The sequence below is a fragment of the Neolamprologus brichardi genome, chromosome 6 (assembly GCF_056152115.1).
Source record: "Neolamprologus brichardi isolate AB-2024 chromosome 6, ASM5615211v1, whole genome shotgun sequence".
Classification (NCBI taxonomy): Eukaryota; Metazoa; Chordata; class Actinopteri; order Cichliformes; family Cichlidae; genus Neolamprologus; species Neolamprologus brichardi.
The window spans coordinates 24,737,979-24,757,122 of NC_142109.1; the positions used below are offsets into that span (position 1 = coordinate 24,737,979).

Genomic DNA, 19,144 nt, shown 5'->3' on the forward strand with positions numbered 1-19,144 from the left:
TAAAGTAACGTGTTACAGTAACTACGCTACTGTGGTAACGAGCACGGTAACTAGTTATTATGCCAAAATAGGGAACGCGTTAATCGTTACTGGGATTTAGATAGGCTCGTTATTCGTTACTTCGTGTGGTGAAATTCCACACTTCCACAGTTTCAATAACATTAGCAAGTGGTGGAGGCCAGCAGGTGGATGAGGGAAAGGGAAACCGGAGGCAGGAGCAGAGACCCGAGGCGGCCGCCGGCCCGAGTGTCAGGTGAACTGAACTTCAGGTATGAAGTTATGAAGTGCAGTCTATCTGGGTCAGATATAAACCAAGTTTGGGTGGAGTTTATTTTCGTTATGCTGACTTTTTCGTACTGGGTACTAGCTAGCATGACGGAGTTTCTATACAGCTGCGTGGGTGCTATGATGTTACTGATGTTGAACTTTATTTTGTTCATAAGGTTAACTATTAGAGTTGCTAACCATCCCGTAAAAAACTGAATCGTCTCATAGTCAAAGAAAATATTACGCGTTTCGTATTGAGGTGAAAAGGAACGCAGTTTGTCCTACACTTCAGCTACACTGAAAAAGACACAAAGCTGGAGTTATTCTGCATCTTTGCTGCATAGCTGCTTCTTCTCCTCTCATTCTCCCCCCTTCCCTCTCCTGTTGCTACTTCAATCATGAAACTGATCAATGATCAGCTGATCAGCTTTTCTCTCTTGTTTATCGCTCACTTTGCGCCAGAAAGAGGAAACCAGCAGATGTCGCGCTGAACAACAGCAGCACGTTTAAGTTTGATAAGCTGTTGTTAGAATTTATTTAATATTACTTTCTAGTATCAGCTGATGTTTGCTGGAGCCACAGCTGTAAAAGCTGCTGGTCATGATGTCGGTTTGGTTATCTGGTGAGAGGGAAACATGAAGATGAAACCAGGAGACGTCCTTACTGAATCACCAGAGCTGAACAGGTGATGGAGAAATAGGTTTATCTTTTGGGTGACATGAATGAGTTGAAGGGAAGTTATGAACTGTTTCTGAGAGACAAATAACACCAGGATCATTTTCTAAGTAGCTGACAGCTGGTAACTGTGCAGGGGTGGATCTAGCAAAGTTTTGCTAGGGGGGCCAGGTAGGGCATTAACAGGGAAAGGGGGGCACAAAGAAGTACTTTTCTTTCTTATTCTCATTTAAAATGTCTAGCTTTACAAAAAAATAATTATCTGAATCTTACAACAAAAAGCGCACATGATGCTGAATCATGACGGCGAACAACGACGGTCCAGGCGTGGGATTCCTCTCGTGGAAATATGCAAAAAAATTTTTCCTTTCTATTGGTAGGTGGCACAGTGCACTTGTGGCAAGTAAGCAAGCTAGAAGATTGGCAGTCTTGCTGAGTATCCAGTTATGGAAGCAACACATTAACAAGAGAATTCTGAGTAAAACCAAAGTTAAGTCTGTGAAGGTTCTCAGTCATCCAGGTCATCGTAGTCAAAGGAGCTTGCAAAGAAAAGCGTCTGGACTTCTTTACTTGAAGACGTTTCACCTCTCATCCGAGAAGCTTCTTCAGTTCTAAGGTCAAATGGTGGGGAGTCCCAGTGGCTGTTTGGTCTCTCCAATGCCCAGACCTCTACATTGGAGAGACCAAACAGCCACTTCACAAGCGCATGGCACAACATAGAAGAGCCACCTCCACAGGACAAGACTCAGCTGTCCATCTGCATCTTAAGGATAAAGGACACTCTTTCAAGGATGCCAATGTTCACATTTTGGACAGAGAGGACAGATGGTTTGAAAGAGGAGTGAAAGAAGCCATCTATGTCCACTGTGAGCGACCATCTTTGAACAGAGGCGGTGGTTTACGACACCAACTGTCTGCCATCTATAATCCGGTTTTGAGTTCCCTCCCCAGATGCCTTAACGCCCACTCACATCCTGGGCCATCTGACCTCAGGAATTCGCATGATAAGGTGGGGCCAGGTTTCACAATGAGCTCACCCGAAACTCTGATGGCTGATTGGGACCCACACCCAGTTTCACACCTTGGCTCAGGCGATTAGAGGATCATCAGGGGGTCCTTTTGTCCCTCTGTGGGGGGATACTCCCACTAGGTTTAAATCTGGGACTCCCCACCATTTGACCTTCGAACTGAAGAAGCTTCTCGGATGAGAGGTGAAATGTCTTCAAGTAACTTAAAGAAGTCCAGACGCTTTTCTTTGCAAGCTCCTTTGGAAACCAACGTTACTTTCCCTAGTAACTAGTTACTCTGAAAGTAACGAGTAACTTGAAGTAACTGAGTTACTTTTGATAGAACTAACTAGTAATGTAACTAAGTTAATAATTTAAAGTAACTTACCCAACACTGCTGCTGCACCATACCATTTTTCCAGATAAAGAAGAAGAACAATCACCAAAAGTCTGCAGGTGGGATGACAGATGGCATGATCACATGACTTCCAAGCAAAGACCACATGTTTCAATACCATCTGGGGTTACTCTTCTTATACGTTCATTTTTAACATTTAACTTTTTTTCCTGTCACTGTTTGGTTTGATTTAAGAATTGGAAACTACTTGGCAAGATTTAGAAAAACATATATATCATAATGTTAACCACATGTTATGAGACAAACTGTGGTAGGACTTGACTTAAGCGGTCAAAGAAGTGCAGGAGACTGATGCTGTCCAGTCTAGCAAGTGATTTCTGAACCGGAAATGCAAAACGTCACTTCCTGTTTGCCATTTGTTTGGAAGTTGTGTTTTGATCGTGTCCTGTGGATTTTTGAATTTTTGGCCATCAATTTCTGGAGCAAAAACTACTCAAATTGTTGGAACTTTTGGTACAACCCTGTCTGGATTACGACTTTGATACAGGATATTGGACTGGACTAACGGAGTTAACGAGGTACTTGCAGGCTAGCCAACACGTTACCAGGCTAACAGCTGACTGAGGAATCAGCTGACTGAACCTGCTACCAGGGTAACCAGATAAAATGGGGCCGAAGAGGACACCGACAGCTGAGGAAGTCGAGGACATTAAAAAGTCTCTTGACTTCATAATGGAGGAAATTTCTACTATCAGGTTGCAGCAGAAAAATATCATTGAAATTGTGGAGGAGGTAAAGCTCCTCCGCATCCAAAATGCCGAAAAAGATAAAAAGATTGCATACCTGGAAAGTAAGGTCGCTGACCTGGAACAATACTCCAGGATAAACGACGTTATCGTCACTGGGCTCCATATTAAACCCCGGTCATACGCTCAGGCGGTGACCGCTGACAGCAATGAGGAACCTGGAGAGCTTGACATTAGCTACACGGAACAACAGGTGGCTGCTTTCCTGCGGTCCAAAGGGATTGCCCTGGACTGTAACTCTGTCGAAGCATGCCACCCTCTTCCCAGGAGGAACGGCAACATACTGGCTATTATATTAAGGTTTGTAAATCGAAAGCACAAGATTATGCTGCTGAAACAAGGAAGAAAATTAAAAGGATATAATGTCTTTATCAATGAACATCTAACCAAACACAACGCTGAAATAGCCAAAAAAGCGCGACATCTTAAGAAGCTGGGAAAAATCCAAAGCACTTGGACGACAAACTGTAAAATATTCATTAAACTAAACGGATCACCAGAGGAAGCCAAAGTTCTGACCATTAAAAATATGGCGGATCTCGAAAAATATCAGTGAGCAACACGATCTGGACGGCAAACAAGGTAACAGACAACCACACACTCACTTATGACACACACTGGAAGGAAGAACTCAGATACATCTGGAAGAAACAGCTGCATCAGTCAGACAGTTGCAGAATATGATCAATTGGAACTGAAAACATTTAACTATATGGATCACAATACACAGGACTTGGAATATGAAATAGATCCAGACAACAACTTCTTCTCATCTAACAATAACAATTGCTGCTACTATACAAATAAAGACTACAATCAGAGGATTAAAACTGAGAATAAATTATCAATTATCCACTTTAACTGTAGAAGTCTCTATGCTAATTTTAATCATATCAAAGAATATCTTAACCAGTTTTCACATCCATTTAGTGTCATTGCCTTATCAGAAACTTGGATCAATATGGAAAAAGGAACAGACTTTGAACTGGAGGGTTATGAATTCACATTTATAACTAGGCAAAACAAAGGAGGAGGAGGAGTGGCCTTGTATGTGGACAAATCCTTGAAATTTAATGTGGTGGAAAAGATGACGATGGTGATTGATAATGTACTAGAATGTATTACAGTTGAAATTTGTAAAGAAAAAAGTAAAAATGTAATCATTAGCTGTATATACAGAGCTCCAGGTAGTAGTATTGAGACATTTAAAGACTGGATAGAAGAAACATTTATTGAACTAGCTCACAAAAAAGTTTTCATTTGTGGAGACTTCAATATTGATTTGCTAAACCCAAATAAACATATAACCACTGAGGAATTTATAAACACAATGCACTGTATGAATCTATTCCCTAAAATTACTAGACCTACCAGGATTACATCACATTGTGCAACTCTCATAGACAACATTTTTACAAATGACATTGAAAATAAGACTGTAAGTGGACTCCTGATTAACGATATAAGTGACCATCTTCCAATTTTTACAATCTATGATAGGAATTACAAGATCAATAAAATGGACAGTAAAAAAGAGTACAGACGAGTAAGAACAGAAGAAAGAATGAATGCATTTAAAAAAGATTTATTGAAAGAGAACTGGGGTGAAGTATATCAGGAACAGGACGTTAATAGTGCTTATAATGAATTCCTTAGAATATTTACATTACTGTACAATACCAACTGTCCAATAAAGCAATATAGTAGGAAACATAAATATATGGACTGTCCATGGATAACAAAAGGTCTGCAAAATGCATGTATAAAGAAAAATGCTCTATATAGAGAGTTCTTAAGAATGAGAACTAAAGATGCTGAAATCAGATACAAAAGATATAAAAATAGGTTAACTAATATACTTAGATTTAGTAAAAAGGAATACTATATGAAGCAATTAGATATAAATAGAAATAATAATAAAAGATTATGGGAAATCCTGAACAGTGTTATAAAATGTGGGGCTGGACAAAAGAACTATCCCAAGTATTTCATTTGTAATGACCATGAAGAATACAATATGGATGTTGTGGCAAATAGTCTCAATGAATTCTTTGTAACTGCTGGACCAAATTTAGCAAGAACAATCAATCATCCTGGGAAAGCACAGGAAAAACCGGATACACTGATAGACAGAAATCCAAATTCTATGTTTCTCACAGCCGTTGATGAAAGTGAAGTTTTTGAAATTGTCAAAAAATGTAAAAATCAGAAATCTTTGGATTGTAATGACATTGATATGATAGTGGTTAAAAGAGTCATTGAGGCTATTATAAAACCATTTACATACATCTGTAATTTATCATTTCAAACTGGTCGATTTCCAGACAGAATGAAAATAGCAAAAGTTATACCTTTATACAAATCTGGAAACAAACACCATTTCACAAACTACAGACCTGTCTCTTTACTACCTCAATTCTCAAAAGTTCTTGAAAAACTGTTTAAAAACCGACTGGAAAAATTTACAGATAAACATAAACTACTCACTGAGAGTCAGTACGGATTCAGATCAAGCAGATCAACATCATTGGCACTATTAGATTCAATAGAATACATCACAAATTCCATAGACAAAAAGCAATATGTGGCTGGGTTATTCATAGACTTGACAAAGGCATTTGACACTATAGATCATGATATATTAATAAGAAAACTGGAACGTTATGGTGTCAGAGGGGTAGTTTTAGATTGGGTCCGGAGTTATTTAAGTGACAGAAAGCAGTTTGTGAAAATAAATGGTGGTTGTTCCTTATGTATGGACATTGCTTGTGGTGTACCCCAAGGGTCAGTTTTGGGCCCAAAATTCTTCAACTTGTACATTAACGACATCTGTAAAGTGTCCAAAGTATTAAAAATGGTTCTCTTTGCTGACGATACAAACATTTTTTGCACTGGTGATGATCTGCAGAATTTATTGGAGGATATGACTAATGAAATAAGTAAAGTGAAGTTCTGGCTTGATAAAAATAAATTATCATTAAATTTGAATAAATCTAAACTTATGTTATTTGGAAATAGTAGTTTAAATACAAATGCAAAGATTCAAATAAATGGTGTTGATATTGAAAGAGTCAGTGAAAATAAATTTCTGGGGGTAATAATAGATGAAAAACTTAACTGGAGAGCTCACTTAAGATATATTCATTTCAAAGTATCACGTAGCATTGCAATACTAAACAAGGCAAAACAGGTATTCGACAGAACATCACTTCATATTCTATACTGTTCACTGGTTTCACCATACTTAAGCTATTGTGCAGAGGTCTGGGGCAATAACTATAAAACCACATTACATTCACTTTTTACTCTTCAAAAAAAAGCAATTCGAATCATCCACAATGCAGGTTATAGGGAACATACAAACTCACTATTTTTGCAGTCTGAAATATTGAAAATTGACGATCTAGTGAAATTCCAAACAGCACAAATTCTATTCAAAGCAAAAAATAAAGAACTGCCACGTAATATTCAGAGTATGTTTTTTTTGAAAGAAGGAAGTTATAATTTAAGGGGTTTTTGTAACTTCAAAACAATGAAGGTACGTACCACAAGAAAAGGCTTTTGTGTTTCTGTTCATGGAGTGAAACTATGGAACAGTCTGAATATGGAATTAAAGCAATGTCCAAACATAAAACTGTTCAAAAAGAGTTATAAAAATATGATCTTCTCGAACTATAAAGAAAAGGAAAATATTGAAATTAAGTGAGTGTCTCTATTTAAAAAACAAAAAAAACAAAACAAAACAACTCATGATGTGATATTATAGTATATAGTATATCAGAAATCTGTTCGCTGTTTTTATTACAAATTATATCAGTAAGGAAGCTGACTAAATATTAACTGATAATTTATGGCAAAGGGGTGGGATTAAATAAGTGTTTACTTCTTCCCACTCCCTTTCAACATGTAAATTAATCATTTTTTTTGTATGTAATTTATACAGTATTTTTTTTTCTTTCTTATTTTATTTTCTTTTCTAAATGTACTTGTATATTGTTCACATGTTGAAATAAATAAATTACCAATTACCAAATTTATTCACCATTTTGTGACCCAAACAATATTTACAAAGAAACAAATAAGAAACTCAACTCTATAATTAACTCAGTTCAAATAAACATAACTGAACTTAAATCAACGGAAATTAAGGTCAAACTGCACACAGCTACACTGACCTGAACCTTTCTCTTGAAACACCTGAGGTCTTCTGCTTAAATAGTCCACTTAACCAAACAATTTCTCCTCTGGACTATTCCATTCAGTAGGTAGGTAAGATGAACATGATTATATTCAAACCTCTACTACTCCTCTTTACTGGCAACATAAACTCTGTGGTGTAATCAATACATATTACAACAATAAATCTATTTCTTCATAAACCCTCTAAAATCAACTTTATTAAATTATAAGAGTTCTTCCCCTTCTGCACTTGGTCTTCCCCTTCCCACTTCCCCTTCCTGTGACCTCAGATGAACCCAGAAGCTATAAAGCAGGAAGTAAAACTACATTTACTCCTTTTGTTTATGGAAGACAGGTAGGTATAGTAAGTTATAAACAATACAAATTAACAAATAAAGAACATGTTAACTTAACAAACTTGTAGGGATTGATTTAAACCAAGATGTTATATTATATAATCTGTAAAAGTGCAAAACATAAACAAACCCGGGATAGTAGATGTTTGCCTATTGCAGACTACATGTGAAATATGGTTAAATCAAAACAAGAATGTTAACTAAGAATATAGACAAATGGTCTTCTCACCCACTTTGTCACACAAACGTTTGTTGTTTTTTTCTAAAGCCTCCTCAAGTTCTATTCCAGACTCTGAGGGAATTCCCCTGACATCTGTCTGACTATCTTTCTCATTTAAAAATAACTGTAGAAGGAGGATACTTCTAGAGAGAGAACAGATTGGACTTTGCCCTTCATCTTATGATTAGGCAAACAACATCATTATCTCCACCAGTGCTTACCATCTGATGTATCTTTTCCTGGCATTTTAGCAGCAATTGATGTCACACTTCCAGCTCTCTCCATGTTAAGTGCCTCACTACATATTGATTAAGAACCTGTTACCTTGCATTGTTGTTGAATTCCAATAAAGTCCGCTTTCACTCCATGTCATTTTCTTTCCGGTACTCATACAGTCCCAACAAGTCTCCAGGTAGTATTGACGTAACACATGCCATCTGTGTCCTGACATGTTTGTCCTTCATTATATGTGCGCATCTGTGTGTGTCTGTCTGTGTGAAAGTATGTATGCATGAAAGTTATAAAAATGATTACTAGATGATTAGATGCTAGTGGTGCAATGGATCACGGTTGATCCGTAATCCAAACCAATCCACTCCACGGTTCGGCACGCAAGTGATCCGAAGATTCGAAAAAGAAGAAAAAAGTATGTGTATGGTGCGCGTGGTCAGTCTGTCAAGCGATAGTTATGGTCAGCGCTAGCGGTCCAAGGGGAGGAGCAGAGGAGTTTGCGGTATTTAAGCAGCCCTTTGCTGCCCAATCCGACCGGGCTAAAGTTATTACAAAAGCTATTGGGATGTTTAGCTGCAGACGGGACGCTGTATTCCGTTGTGCAAAACAAGGGGTTTAAACTAGTTAACGCGTTAGTGGACTCATTGACACCATGCAGCCCCATGCACGGGGCGATCCGCGGTAACTAGTTAATGGAGATTTGCTGCGTTAATGCAGTTATGGCATTAACGTCATTTTAACAAGATTTACGCTGACAGCAATAGTTTAAACTATGATGAACGTGCTTGAGCCAAGCTATGACATCCCGTTGCGCGTCCACTTCAGTGACAAGATCACTGCAAGCAGGAAAAGTTTAAAGTTATGGCTAAGCTGTCCCACGCATCTTCTGTTGCCCTAACTACAAATGGGTGGACCTCCAAGGCAACGGAAAGCTACGTGACCGTGACCGCTCATTATATCACAGCAGAGTGGTAGATATAAAGCCCTGTACTGCCCTATATTGCACCTTAATTTGTTTTTATATAATTGCGTGGAATGAGTCTTGAGTTGAATGTTTTTAATAGGCAAAAATTCCTTAAATAAGTAAATGGCGAGTGAAATTTTTGTCTTCTTCTTTTTTTCTGCTGATCCGAAAATTGATCCGATCTGTGACAAAATAAACGTGATCTGATCCGAACCGTGAGACTTATGATCCGTTGCACCACTATGAGCCCATTAAAAAATCAGCAAATAAGGTAAAACACATGTTCTGTCATTTGGGTTCAGGGAGTTGGGAAGCGCATCTGTAACTGGAAGGTTGCTGGTTCGATCCCTGGGCTCTCTGTCCTGGTGCCTACTGGTGTTGGCCAGAGGGGCCGATGGCGCGATATGGCAGCCTCACTTCTGTCAGTCTGCTCCAGGGCAGCTGTGGCTATGACTGTAGCTTGCCTCCACCAGTGTGTGAATGTGAGAGTGAATGAATAGTGGAATTGTAAAGCGCTTTGGGTGTCTTGAAAAGCGCTATATAAATGCAATCCATTATCAGCACGCACATGCACATTAGGCCCAAACTCGTGAAGACAGCATATACAATGAGGCAATTCCTTGATACATTTATAAAATGACTTTCTTTGTGATATTTAACATACAAACCCAGCATTGAGGACAGATCACACAAACAAGCACACACTGGCACACATACACACAAACAGACAAGAAATCTTGATGAATAAATCAATACAGTTTTAGTCACAGAGGGTCAATAACTCCACAGATAGTCACGCTCAGGCTGTTATGTACTGATGTGTGAGGTGGACAGGGAATGAAGAGGACTATGGATGATTACATTTTGGGAAGACGGTTGCATTTTCCTCCAAGTAGCACGTAACATGTCAGCGCTTGGGTTCACTTGGCACTTGGTTCCATGAGAATGCAGCCATGAAGAATGGATTCAAAGGAGCAAAGAGCCTATGGACAGCCTATGTGGCTGATTTAGGAAAAAAAAAGACTGCAGTAAAAATGACACACAAGAACTTCCATGCACCACCATACAGGCCTGCTGCACATTTATGTATTCAGAGTTTTTATACAAGCACTCGTACCCTGCCTTATGCTGTGTGCAAATGTGCCTGTGTGTGTGAGTACAGACTGCAGTACTGCAGCCCAAGTGATAGCTGAACACATTGTGGATTCCTTCCTGCGAATGTACTAAATACATCCAGAGAGGGAGACAAAAAAGAAAGGCAATGTGAGAGAGAGAGAGCTCTGATTTATTCAGTAGAACAGCAGGAGGTAGAGAGTGTGAAAGTCAATAATTTCAAAGTTTATTTGCTTATGCAACAGCTCCATGCTCTGATCTTCATCATCCTTCAAACTTGGCTCAGTAGTAGAGTCTAAACCTAGTAACTGCAGGCCTCTGAGTTAGTTGTATGTATGGTATGTTGTTGTTTCTGCTTAAGTCTGGCATTTTGTGCACATTCTACTGTATGTGCTTTGTTGTGAATGTGTGTGTGTGTGTGTGTGTGTCTTTGAGGTGAATAATAACTTTTTTCTTATTACCCTGGATACGGCACGGTGCTTTCAAGCTTCGCTCACTGGAGTTCAATTACTGGGTTCCCTCTGGCTCGGCCTTTATCACAGAATAAGTAGCTCCCCGATACTGTGTTTGTGAGTATGTGTGTTTGGATATATGTGTGTGAATATACGTGGTCACACAATTGCATAAGAAAGTGCAACAACATGCAGTGAGGTGTCTACACTCAGCATGTCTAAAAACAGCCAGGCATTGATGTCTGCGCACACACACAGAGAATGTGGAGCGATGCAAAATTCATGCATACAAGCACAAATACTACTTGTACAGACATATGCATCTGAGGCACAGGTGCACAATGATTACCTTTTTGTATTTCTCCCTCAGTGAAAAGCTTCACCTCCTACCCCCTAAGTTTTAAAACACTGTGTTTACCTTGTAAACACACAGATACACACAGAGACACACAAAAGCAATGCAATGCCTCTGAACCGTGGGGACTTAGATTTGGGTCATCAACTCTACAATGAATGCCTGCAAAGGAGAGATAAATGGCGTCTTACTTGTTTTCACCTATTGTGATGTTGGTACACTGATTTTCCTAGAAAATCAAATAGAGCATTTTCACTAAGCGACCTGGTGGGCAGAAGCAATGGGCAGAAGCAGCAGTGCAAAGGAAAAAAAACAACAAAACACGATAGATTGTTCTCAGTTGAATGACCTTTATATTTCTATGAATACTAGAAGAGAAGTGTGAACTCTGCTACTTTGATGCAATAAGTGAAACATCTATAAGAATGTAAATCTTAACAAGTTTCACTCTATGGGTGAAGTTTTTCAAATTTAATGAATAAAAATCAAGAAGTCTTAACCACTGCAACATCTATCTATCTATCTATCTATCTATCTATCTATCTATCTATCTATCTATCTATCTATCTATCTATCTATCTATCTATCTATCTATCTATCTATCTATCTATGTGGCAAATATAGTCCAAATATTCCAAATACAGCCAGTGATTCAAAGCAAAACTTACAAAGTGCAGTTGCAGCAGAGTTTTGCGATCTAATATTGATAAAATATATGCATTATTATGCAATTTTGGATTTAATAATTTTACTTGTAATTTTTAGAATATGTTTTGAAATGGTGATTTTTTTCTGAGTTTGTTTAGAAAAAAATATCTGAGTCTATATGAAAACACAAAACAAACAACTTAAGTGATAGGTGGCGATATATTGCTGTGAAGACATGTTGGTCAGTCAAAAGCCCAGAATCAATAACATGGTGCACAGCCTGACATGAGAAAAGGAGGTTATGGTGAACTTTGACGTTTTCCTTGTCCACATGTAAATGTAGGAATGTAACCTATGAAAATCTTGAGTCTGGCAGAGTTTTTATCAAAAGTTTTAAGTGTCATGTGGATAAAAATGCCAAACCACAAAGATAAAGCTAAGTTTATCCAAATTACCTGTGTACATGTGGATGCAGCCTATAGTGTTTTTGCTGGCAAATAGTGTGCCATAAAGATCTGTCTAAACATTTTCCTCAATTTTTGCTGATATCCCCTTGAGTTTAAAAAGTGATATGCGATCATATGTGAGTAAATCAAAACACAAAATCATAAACAATAAAATATGAGCCTATACTGAACCTTCTGGAAAGTCCCTAGATAAGTAGAAGTTATTATTCAGTCCCAAAAAAAGAAGGAAGATATAAACCTTAAGGGACAAATCAACAGGAAATGAGAAATGAATAAAGATAACAAAAAAGGAAAAAAAGTGTAAGATTTGTGTAGTGGATGCCAGGGATATAAAGAGAAGAGTGACCAGGAGACTAAATGAGAGATAATGAGAAAAAGAAATGCAAAATAATGAAATAAATAAACAACAGGGAGAAGAAAGACAAACGACAGGGGCTGCTAAGTAAAGAACAACTGTGATTCATGTCAGTCAGGCTACTCGGTATCTTCTCATATCCACCAGCTCATGATTTACCATGTCCTCAGAAAAGTGTGTGTGTGTGTGTGTGAACACTTTATATTGTGTGGAAATGGTGCCAAGGCTTAGATAAGGGTACAGATAAAGGCAGGTAGATGGGACTGTAAATCACACACACACACACACACACACACACACACACACACACATGCACCAGATGCAATTTGACCTTGACTTTGGCTGCTACCCTCTACCTCTCATGAACATGTTGTGTGTTATTATCCTTCTTCTCTTGCTGCTGAAAACTGATGCTTATCTACTTTACAGCAGATAACGCAGAGTGTATGGGAGAGTGTGAGAGAGCAACAGAGAGAGAGAGAGAGAGAGGAATAAGAGCTTGTTGCTGAGTAAGTGAAGGGGAAGAGATAGGGCGATGAAACTGAGAAGAGTCTGAATAATAGATAATATATCCAAATAATGGATAGAATGATGGGTGAAACTGATGGGTATGTCCTACAAGTTTTCATTTGGGAAAAGATACGACCAAGTAGAAATCTAATGTTTGCATGTGTGAGCTGTGTATAAATTGATGTGTTGTTCAGGGGGCTCTCATAAGCATCAAAACCCACAGCAGTGCTCCACACTAAGGTTTACTATGTTTTTATAGCAAAGACTTGTGTCAAAAATGCCAAATACCAAAGGTTTAAAATGACTGGTCACGTTCAAAATCCTGTTTATTTATCCTTTGATTGATTAGATTAAATTAAAAGTAGCATTCTAATTTTTTGCACATAAAGGTCAGCTTAGTTGACTATTACTCAGCCTCTGAAAAATAATTGTATAATATCTTCTGTGGTTTGATGTCACTGTAGAAATGTCAGCTTGGAGTTGAGACTGGAATAGTGAGCTGAAAAGCTTCTGTTCCAGTGTGCAGGTGTGAAGCATGTTCACAATGTGGTTATTTACTAGGCAGTATAGGAGCAAGCATTTTATGCTTCAACTGATAGTGGAGATTTAGTATGAGTCTTCTGGGTTCTGTTGATGTAATTAAAACACTTACTTCATTAGTTCAGGAAGTTAATGTGAATGAAGTATTTATAATATTGTAAAACATGACTGGTCTACACTCTTACAAGGGCTACAATAATTAATATACAAGGTATAGTCTGTATGTGTGTCCTTCTCCTGCCCTCTCTAAGCCAGTGCTATGAACAACCCCTCCTCCTGATTCATTATTGCTAAAGACATTCCAGAGCCTGTTTTTACCCCACCAATCCAAGATACAGGACTGTAGTGTTAGGAAAATTTCAATGTGTCCTTGAGCAAGGCACAGAAGCAGGGATGCATTTGTATGGTTCCTAGCAATGTTTCTTGTGGGAAAGACATTTGAAACACCATTTTATCATGTCAGGTTTCCCTCCAGTATGCAATGTTTAAATAAGTTATGCTGGCTACTGCTAAGTGCTTTCTCTGTGCAGAACATTAATAGACGTATCCGATTATGTAAAATATCTAAAATGATGAATGCTGAGAATGATAATGCAATCAAATTTATCTCAATTGCGTTTGCACTTCTGTACGTGCATGTGTGTGCATATGCAAGTGACCAACTACCACCTACACTAGCTCTATTAATAAAAGTATTATCCATTGTGACTCATTCTAACGCCAACTCTGGCATGCTGACTCATACATATCATACTCCACCAGCACAAGTTGTTTCTGACTTCTAAATATTAGTAACTTCTCTTGACTTTATGCAATAGTCCCTCAGTTAAAGCTGATGTGGGGTTTTCCAAAGTTAAGTGAGACTAATTCATCAAGAAATCAATAGTCCCAAACCACAGTTTGCTCAGTATTATACTAATTTCTAAAGAGTTCTGGAGTCCCTTGGTCAAATCAGTCTTCTCAAGATAAAATTGTGCAACCCATTACAACTTAAATAGTCCCCTGGCTAGAGTTTCTGCGTGATAAAATGGAACTAATTTGTTAGTACTTGAGAGTGTAGAGTTTTCCCTTGGCCAGAGCTGCACCTATTATTTCTTCAACTAAAATGTTACTAATTCATTAAGATTCAACAGTCCCTTAGCTAAAGAACATCAGTCTTTTCTCAGGAAAACATGTCATTGATAGATGAAAATGTGCTAAAGCCAAACTGTTTTGCTTGGAATGAAACTAAATTAAATGGTTACTAATAATTTATCAAGTAAAGACCCCAAAGCATCAAAGTCATTAGTGCAGTAAGTAAGTACTTGGAAAAAATTGGATGAATAGTAACATGATAACTTACACAGTACTTAGGGTACACAGTACTAGCTAAGAGAAACATGATGTTCTACAGATACAAATACAGTTGTATTTTACAATTTTGCTACCTGCTATATTACATAGCGTAACACTTATTACTGAGAGGAATATTTTCACGTGTTACTTTGGAGCTTATTAAATTACTGTGTGCACAGGAGAGTGCACGTGAAGAAACAGCTCATCAACAAGAAGATTGCAAATAAAGAATGAGAGAAAATAGTGTTAGATGTGGACAGCTAGCTAAACAACTGGAGTGGACACTTTTTTTATTAGCTAGAAAGCATAAAGTGAGACACCAAAGCAGTCATGAGTGCTTTGAATAGTCTATGTGAAATAATTAATAGATAATAACTCATGTGTGTTCCATGTAATTACATTTGGTCCTGCTTGGAGGCAGGAAGCAGAATCAACAGCACTTTTACTCTCATGGTCACTACTTTGGTTGCAAATGAAAATCTCCTATTGCTAAGATATTTTAACTAGTTGTCAACAGTTGGAGAAAATGGTGACCTCTAATCTACAGCAAGCCATAAATTATTATTAAATATAACATTCAGGTTTAGAAAACGTGACTATCAGGTCAGTTGTAAAATTTAGCTTCTTTGAATATAAGAATTTTACATGTAGCTTTGGTGATGAATAATTCCAGTATTGTGGCGACACTCGTTATTTAATTAAGTAATTGTGTATTTATTCTCTGTCAATTGTTCATAATTTTTTAAAGTGAAAAACTGAATGCAAACATACACAGACCATAATATACACGTACATAGTCAGGACCAATACTCACACACAAACTGCTTGGTGCTGACTCATTGAGATTAGAGGAGAATAATAATCCTATTATCCTGTTGTCTTTCTCCAGTGTCTTCTATTACACTTGACAGGAGCAGAATGGAAGTGTTTTTGTGGCTGTGTGTCGGTGCATGCGTGTATATGTGTGTATATGCGTGTATAAGAGAGAGAGACTGAGATAGAGTCAAATGTTGCAGGAACACAAAGAGCAGAAATGGCGTGTTGGTGTGTATCAGCATGAGGGGAAAAAAGGCAAAGATTTTCTTAAAAAATAGTTGACAAAGTTTGCAATCTATAGTAAATTGAAACATAAAATACAGAATTACAAAAAAAAAGTTTTTTAACACTGACCCCCAAGTTTGTGTTACCAAATTAACAACAGATGCAGTAATGCAGCAAAATGTCTGCAAATATAAGGCTTCAATAATACAAATGCGCATTATAGCAAACAATACCAATGCCAAAGCTTACTATTATATTATTATAAGATTTTCTTTCCTTATGCTAGTGAGTGCATTTAATATTTTTGTGTATATATGTGTGCAGTCTACTAGGAAATTGTTTAACAGCTATTTAAGAATGTATAGAACCCATAATGTCCATTAGAGTCTATGGAAAATCAATAGTTGTCATGTGATGTGCGTAAATGCAAGCTCTAAAAGCATCAAATTGTTTCTTTCTCTCTTTCCCGGATACTCTTCTCCTGCACCCTCCTGCTCCTTTGTCTTTATGTCTCACTCTTCCTCTCTTATGGTCTCTATCTCTGCCTTTGTGATTTCCATCGCTGCCTCTCTTGTTACTATCTACATAATTTTTTCTCACTGTCAAATGATTTTAAATCTGTCTCATAAACCTTTTCTTGCTGTTCTCCAATCCATGGTCTTTTCCATTTTTAATGTTTCACCATTGCTACTCAATCCTCATCACTATCCTTTGTTTGACCATGAAGGTGTTTAAATATGTGTTTGTGTCTTTTAACTGTTGCTGTCCGTTAGCTAAATATCATAAAAAGCTCTTTTGCTCATTTTACACACTCACTTACACTCACACACCTAGACACACAAAAAGATTACCCCTAAAGGTGCAGATGGTGCCGGCTTAATGCTTGACACTTGCAGGTAAGTGTTGACCTATTGACCAGTAGCCTCTTGCTATAGCTGCTTCTTAATGACTTTATACTCATCCCTAGCCTTACTTGCTCCTTCTCTCTCACACTCAAGAGAGTAAATTTATCACTGTTGTTCTCACTCCATGTCTCCCCCTCCATCTTCTGCTCTCTTTCCCCCTCCTTCTTCCATCAGTTCTGACCCCCATTTTTTTTTTTTTTTTGTTTCTCAAACATAGTTTACATCCACACAGCAGTGTCTGGCTGTTTCCAAAGACCTGCCTAGAATAGACAGGGTGGAACCAGAAATAATCACATATGCTCTTCTGCTCGAAAAGTGTGTGTAGGTTTACTGTTATGCTGTTAAGTAAATATATTTGAATTCCAAAATCTGAAGACATGAACATTTTTGGTTTATTGTATTTTTTTTAAAGTGAAAAGCAAGAAAGAAACAGAAGACAGTAGAGAATCATTTTGATATTTTCTTTTCTAAGATAAGGACGTGAAATAACAGATAAAAGCATGCTGGGTGGCATCATTATAGAGTCAAAAAGGCTGAATAGAGAAGAGGTCATGGTCGACAAATTTGTTCAACAAAATTTGTTCAGCATTTTATTCTGTACCTTTAAGCACTTTCCATCACAGATTGGCTAAATCGGCAATTTGGAGTTTAGTATCCTGCTCAAGGGTGCTTCATCAGGACCAAACCACTGACCTTCCAATTAACAGATGACCTGCTCTGCTTCCTGAGTTACAGCCATCCCTGAAAATAGCAACACCATTTCTAATTTCTCATGTCTGACTGCAACATTTTTCAAAGCAAATTTAATATGAGGCATGTCCTACTTTCAAGGTATTGGATGTACTCACTTGCGCATTGTAGCTATGACAAAATATGAACTACTTAGCAATTTTAATGTTGCCACAATGCGTTTTAATTCAACCTTGATTATTTATAACAATTTCTTTGTAGTTTATTGCACTTTTTTTGCAATTTATGTAGTTACTATGGACTTAATGCATATATATTATTAGAATTTGGGATATAACAGTTGTATTGCTGTATAGCAACTTGAATTGCTCCAAAAAAATGGCACTACAGCATGGAAAAAATATAAAGATAAGTCTGGCGGTCTTGGTTTTATGGCGGGCTTAAAACAGTTGAGGGTGATGCCAAGTTTAGTTGGTTGCATGTTTACACTGAACTTGATCCTTTAGGATAACTGATGGTTATAATTTCTCATCTTCATATTTACCACTATGTAAGAGTAAGAAAACCTGAAAAAGTTAAGTTAAGCTGAGTGCATTCACATGACCTGAATTCTGCAAGGCTGTATTTACTTCATGTATTATAGATTGAGACTGTTATATAGAAAACACCTGGTGGGTATCATCACCTACCTCAGAGGCAGTCCGCAAACATGTATCTACTCAGTAAATATTAGGCTGCTTGGACATGAATGCAGGGGTTGTCATAGTAACTGGCCCATATGGAATGCTGAAAACTAGATGCCATATTTAGAGTTAGAAATTTTTGCCTGCTGTAGCAGGTGAGTAGAAAAGTGATGGTGCCACTGAGGAAGTGCATGTGTGCGTGAATTCAGATAGCCGAGTCTGTAATCACTGCGTTTTAGAATGCATTTTAGCATGGGTTTGTCATATACTGTATATGATCAGTTCCTGGTCAAATTAGTAGAAAAAAAAAGTAACAGTATATATTACAGTTACTTTTTTTTCCCTCCACACATTTACAGAAAGTGGGCCAAGGCTACAGAGGCAGAACAGATGGACTGTCAAGGCCCTAAATGCTTTCTGCAAGTCATTCTGCTTTAACATTAATGTTAATTGAGCATTAATGACAAAACACCTAAATATTGTTAAATAAAGTTGTGGAACTAAATAACTTGTAGACTTGTAGTATTACATCTGACAAAAAATGAGAATGTTTTATGTCCGTAGTATCACTGCAAAATGCTGCACCAGCAATGTAAAAAGGAGAGACCTAGGGAGGCTAAGACTGCTTTAGAGAAAGAAATAGGAGGGAGGAACGGCTGTATTGTGATGGCTGGAAACCAATTATCTACTAACAGTAGATTCTCCTTAGGGACCACTCAAAGACCAGCAGAAGAAGCTATGTGTGTTTGTGTGTCTGTTTGTGTAGGCCTTGGTCTGAATCTTTTCTTGGACAGGGCAGCTGAGGCAATTATATGTTAAAAGTTCCTGTTCAGGGCTTTCTGAAAAAAAAAGAAAAGAAAAGATTTGGTCAGGCAGAAGAGGGATAAAGTGAGTGCATTAAAGGGTAAGGCTGTTGATTTGTTGCATTTTCCTTTGGTCGACAGTTTCCTTGAAAAGATCAAAGCCCAAAGTTACATTACTAATTAG

General features: G+C 37.7%; 2 protein-coding genes across 2 annotated transcripts in view; both read left to right on the top strand.

Moving 5' to 3' along the window:
* Nucleotides 1–19,144, top strand: part of LOC102784717 (zeta-sarcoglycan) — a 365,649-nt gene that overhangs the window by 86,020 nt on the left and 260,485 nt on the right. The window lies entirely within an intron of this gene.
* Nucleotides 2,720–5,984, top strand: LOC148102555 (uncharacterized). The gene has a single exon (XM_087841893.1). It carries the CDS (start codon nt 2,974–2,976, stop codon nt 3,667–3,669), a length of 696 nt encoding a protein of 231 aa, XP_087698019.1. The 5' UTR covers nt 2,720–2,973; the 3' UTR covers nt 3,670–5,984.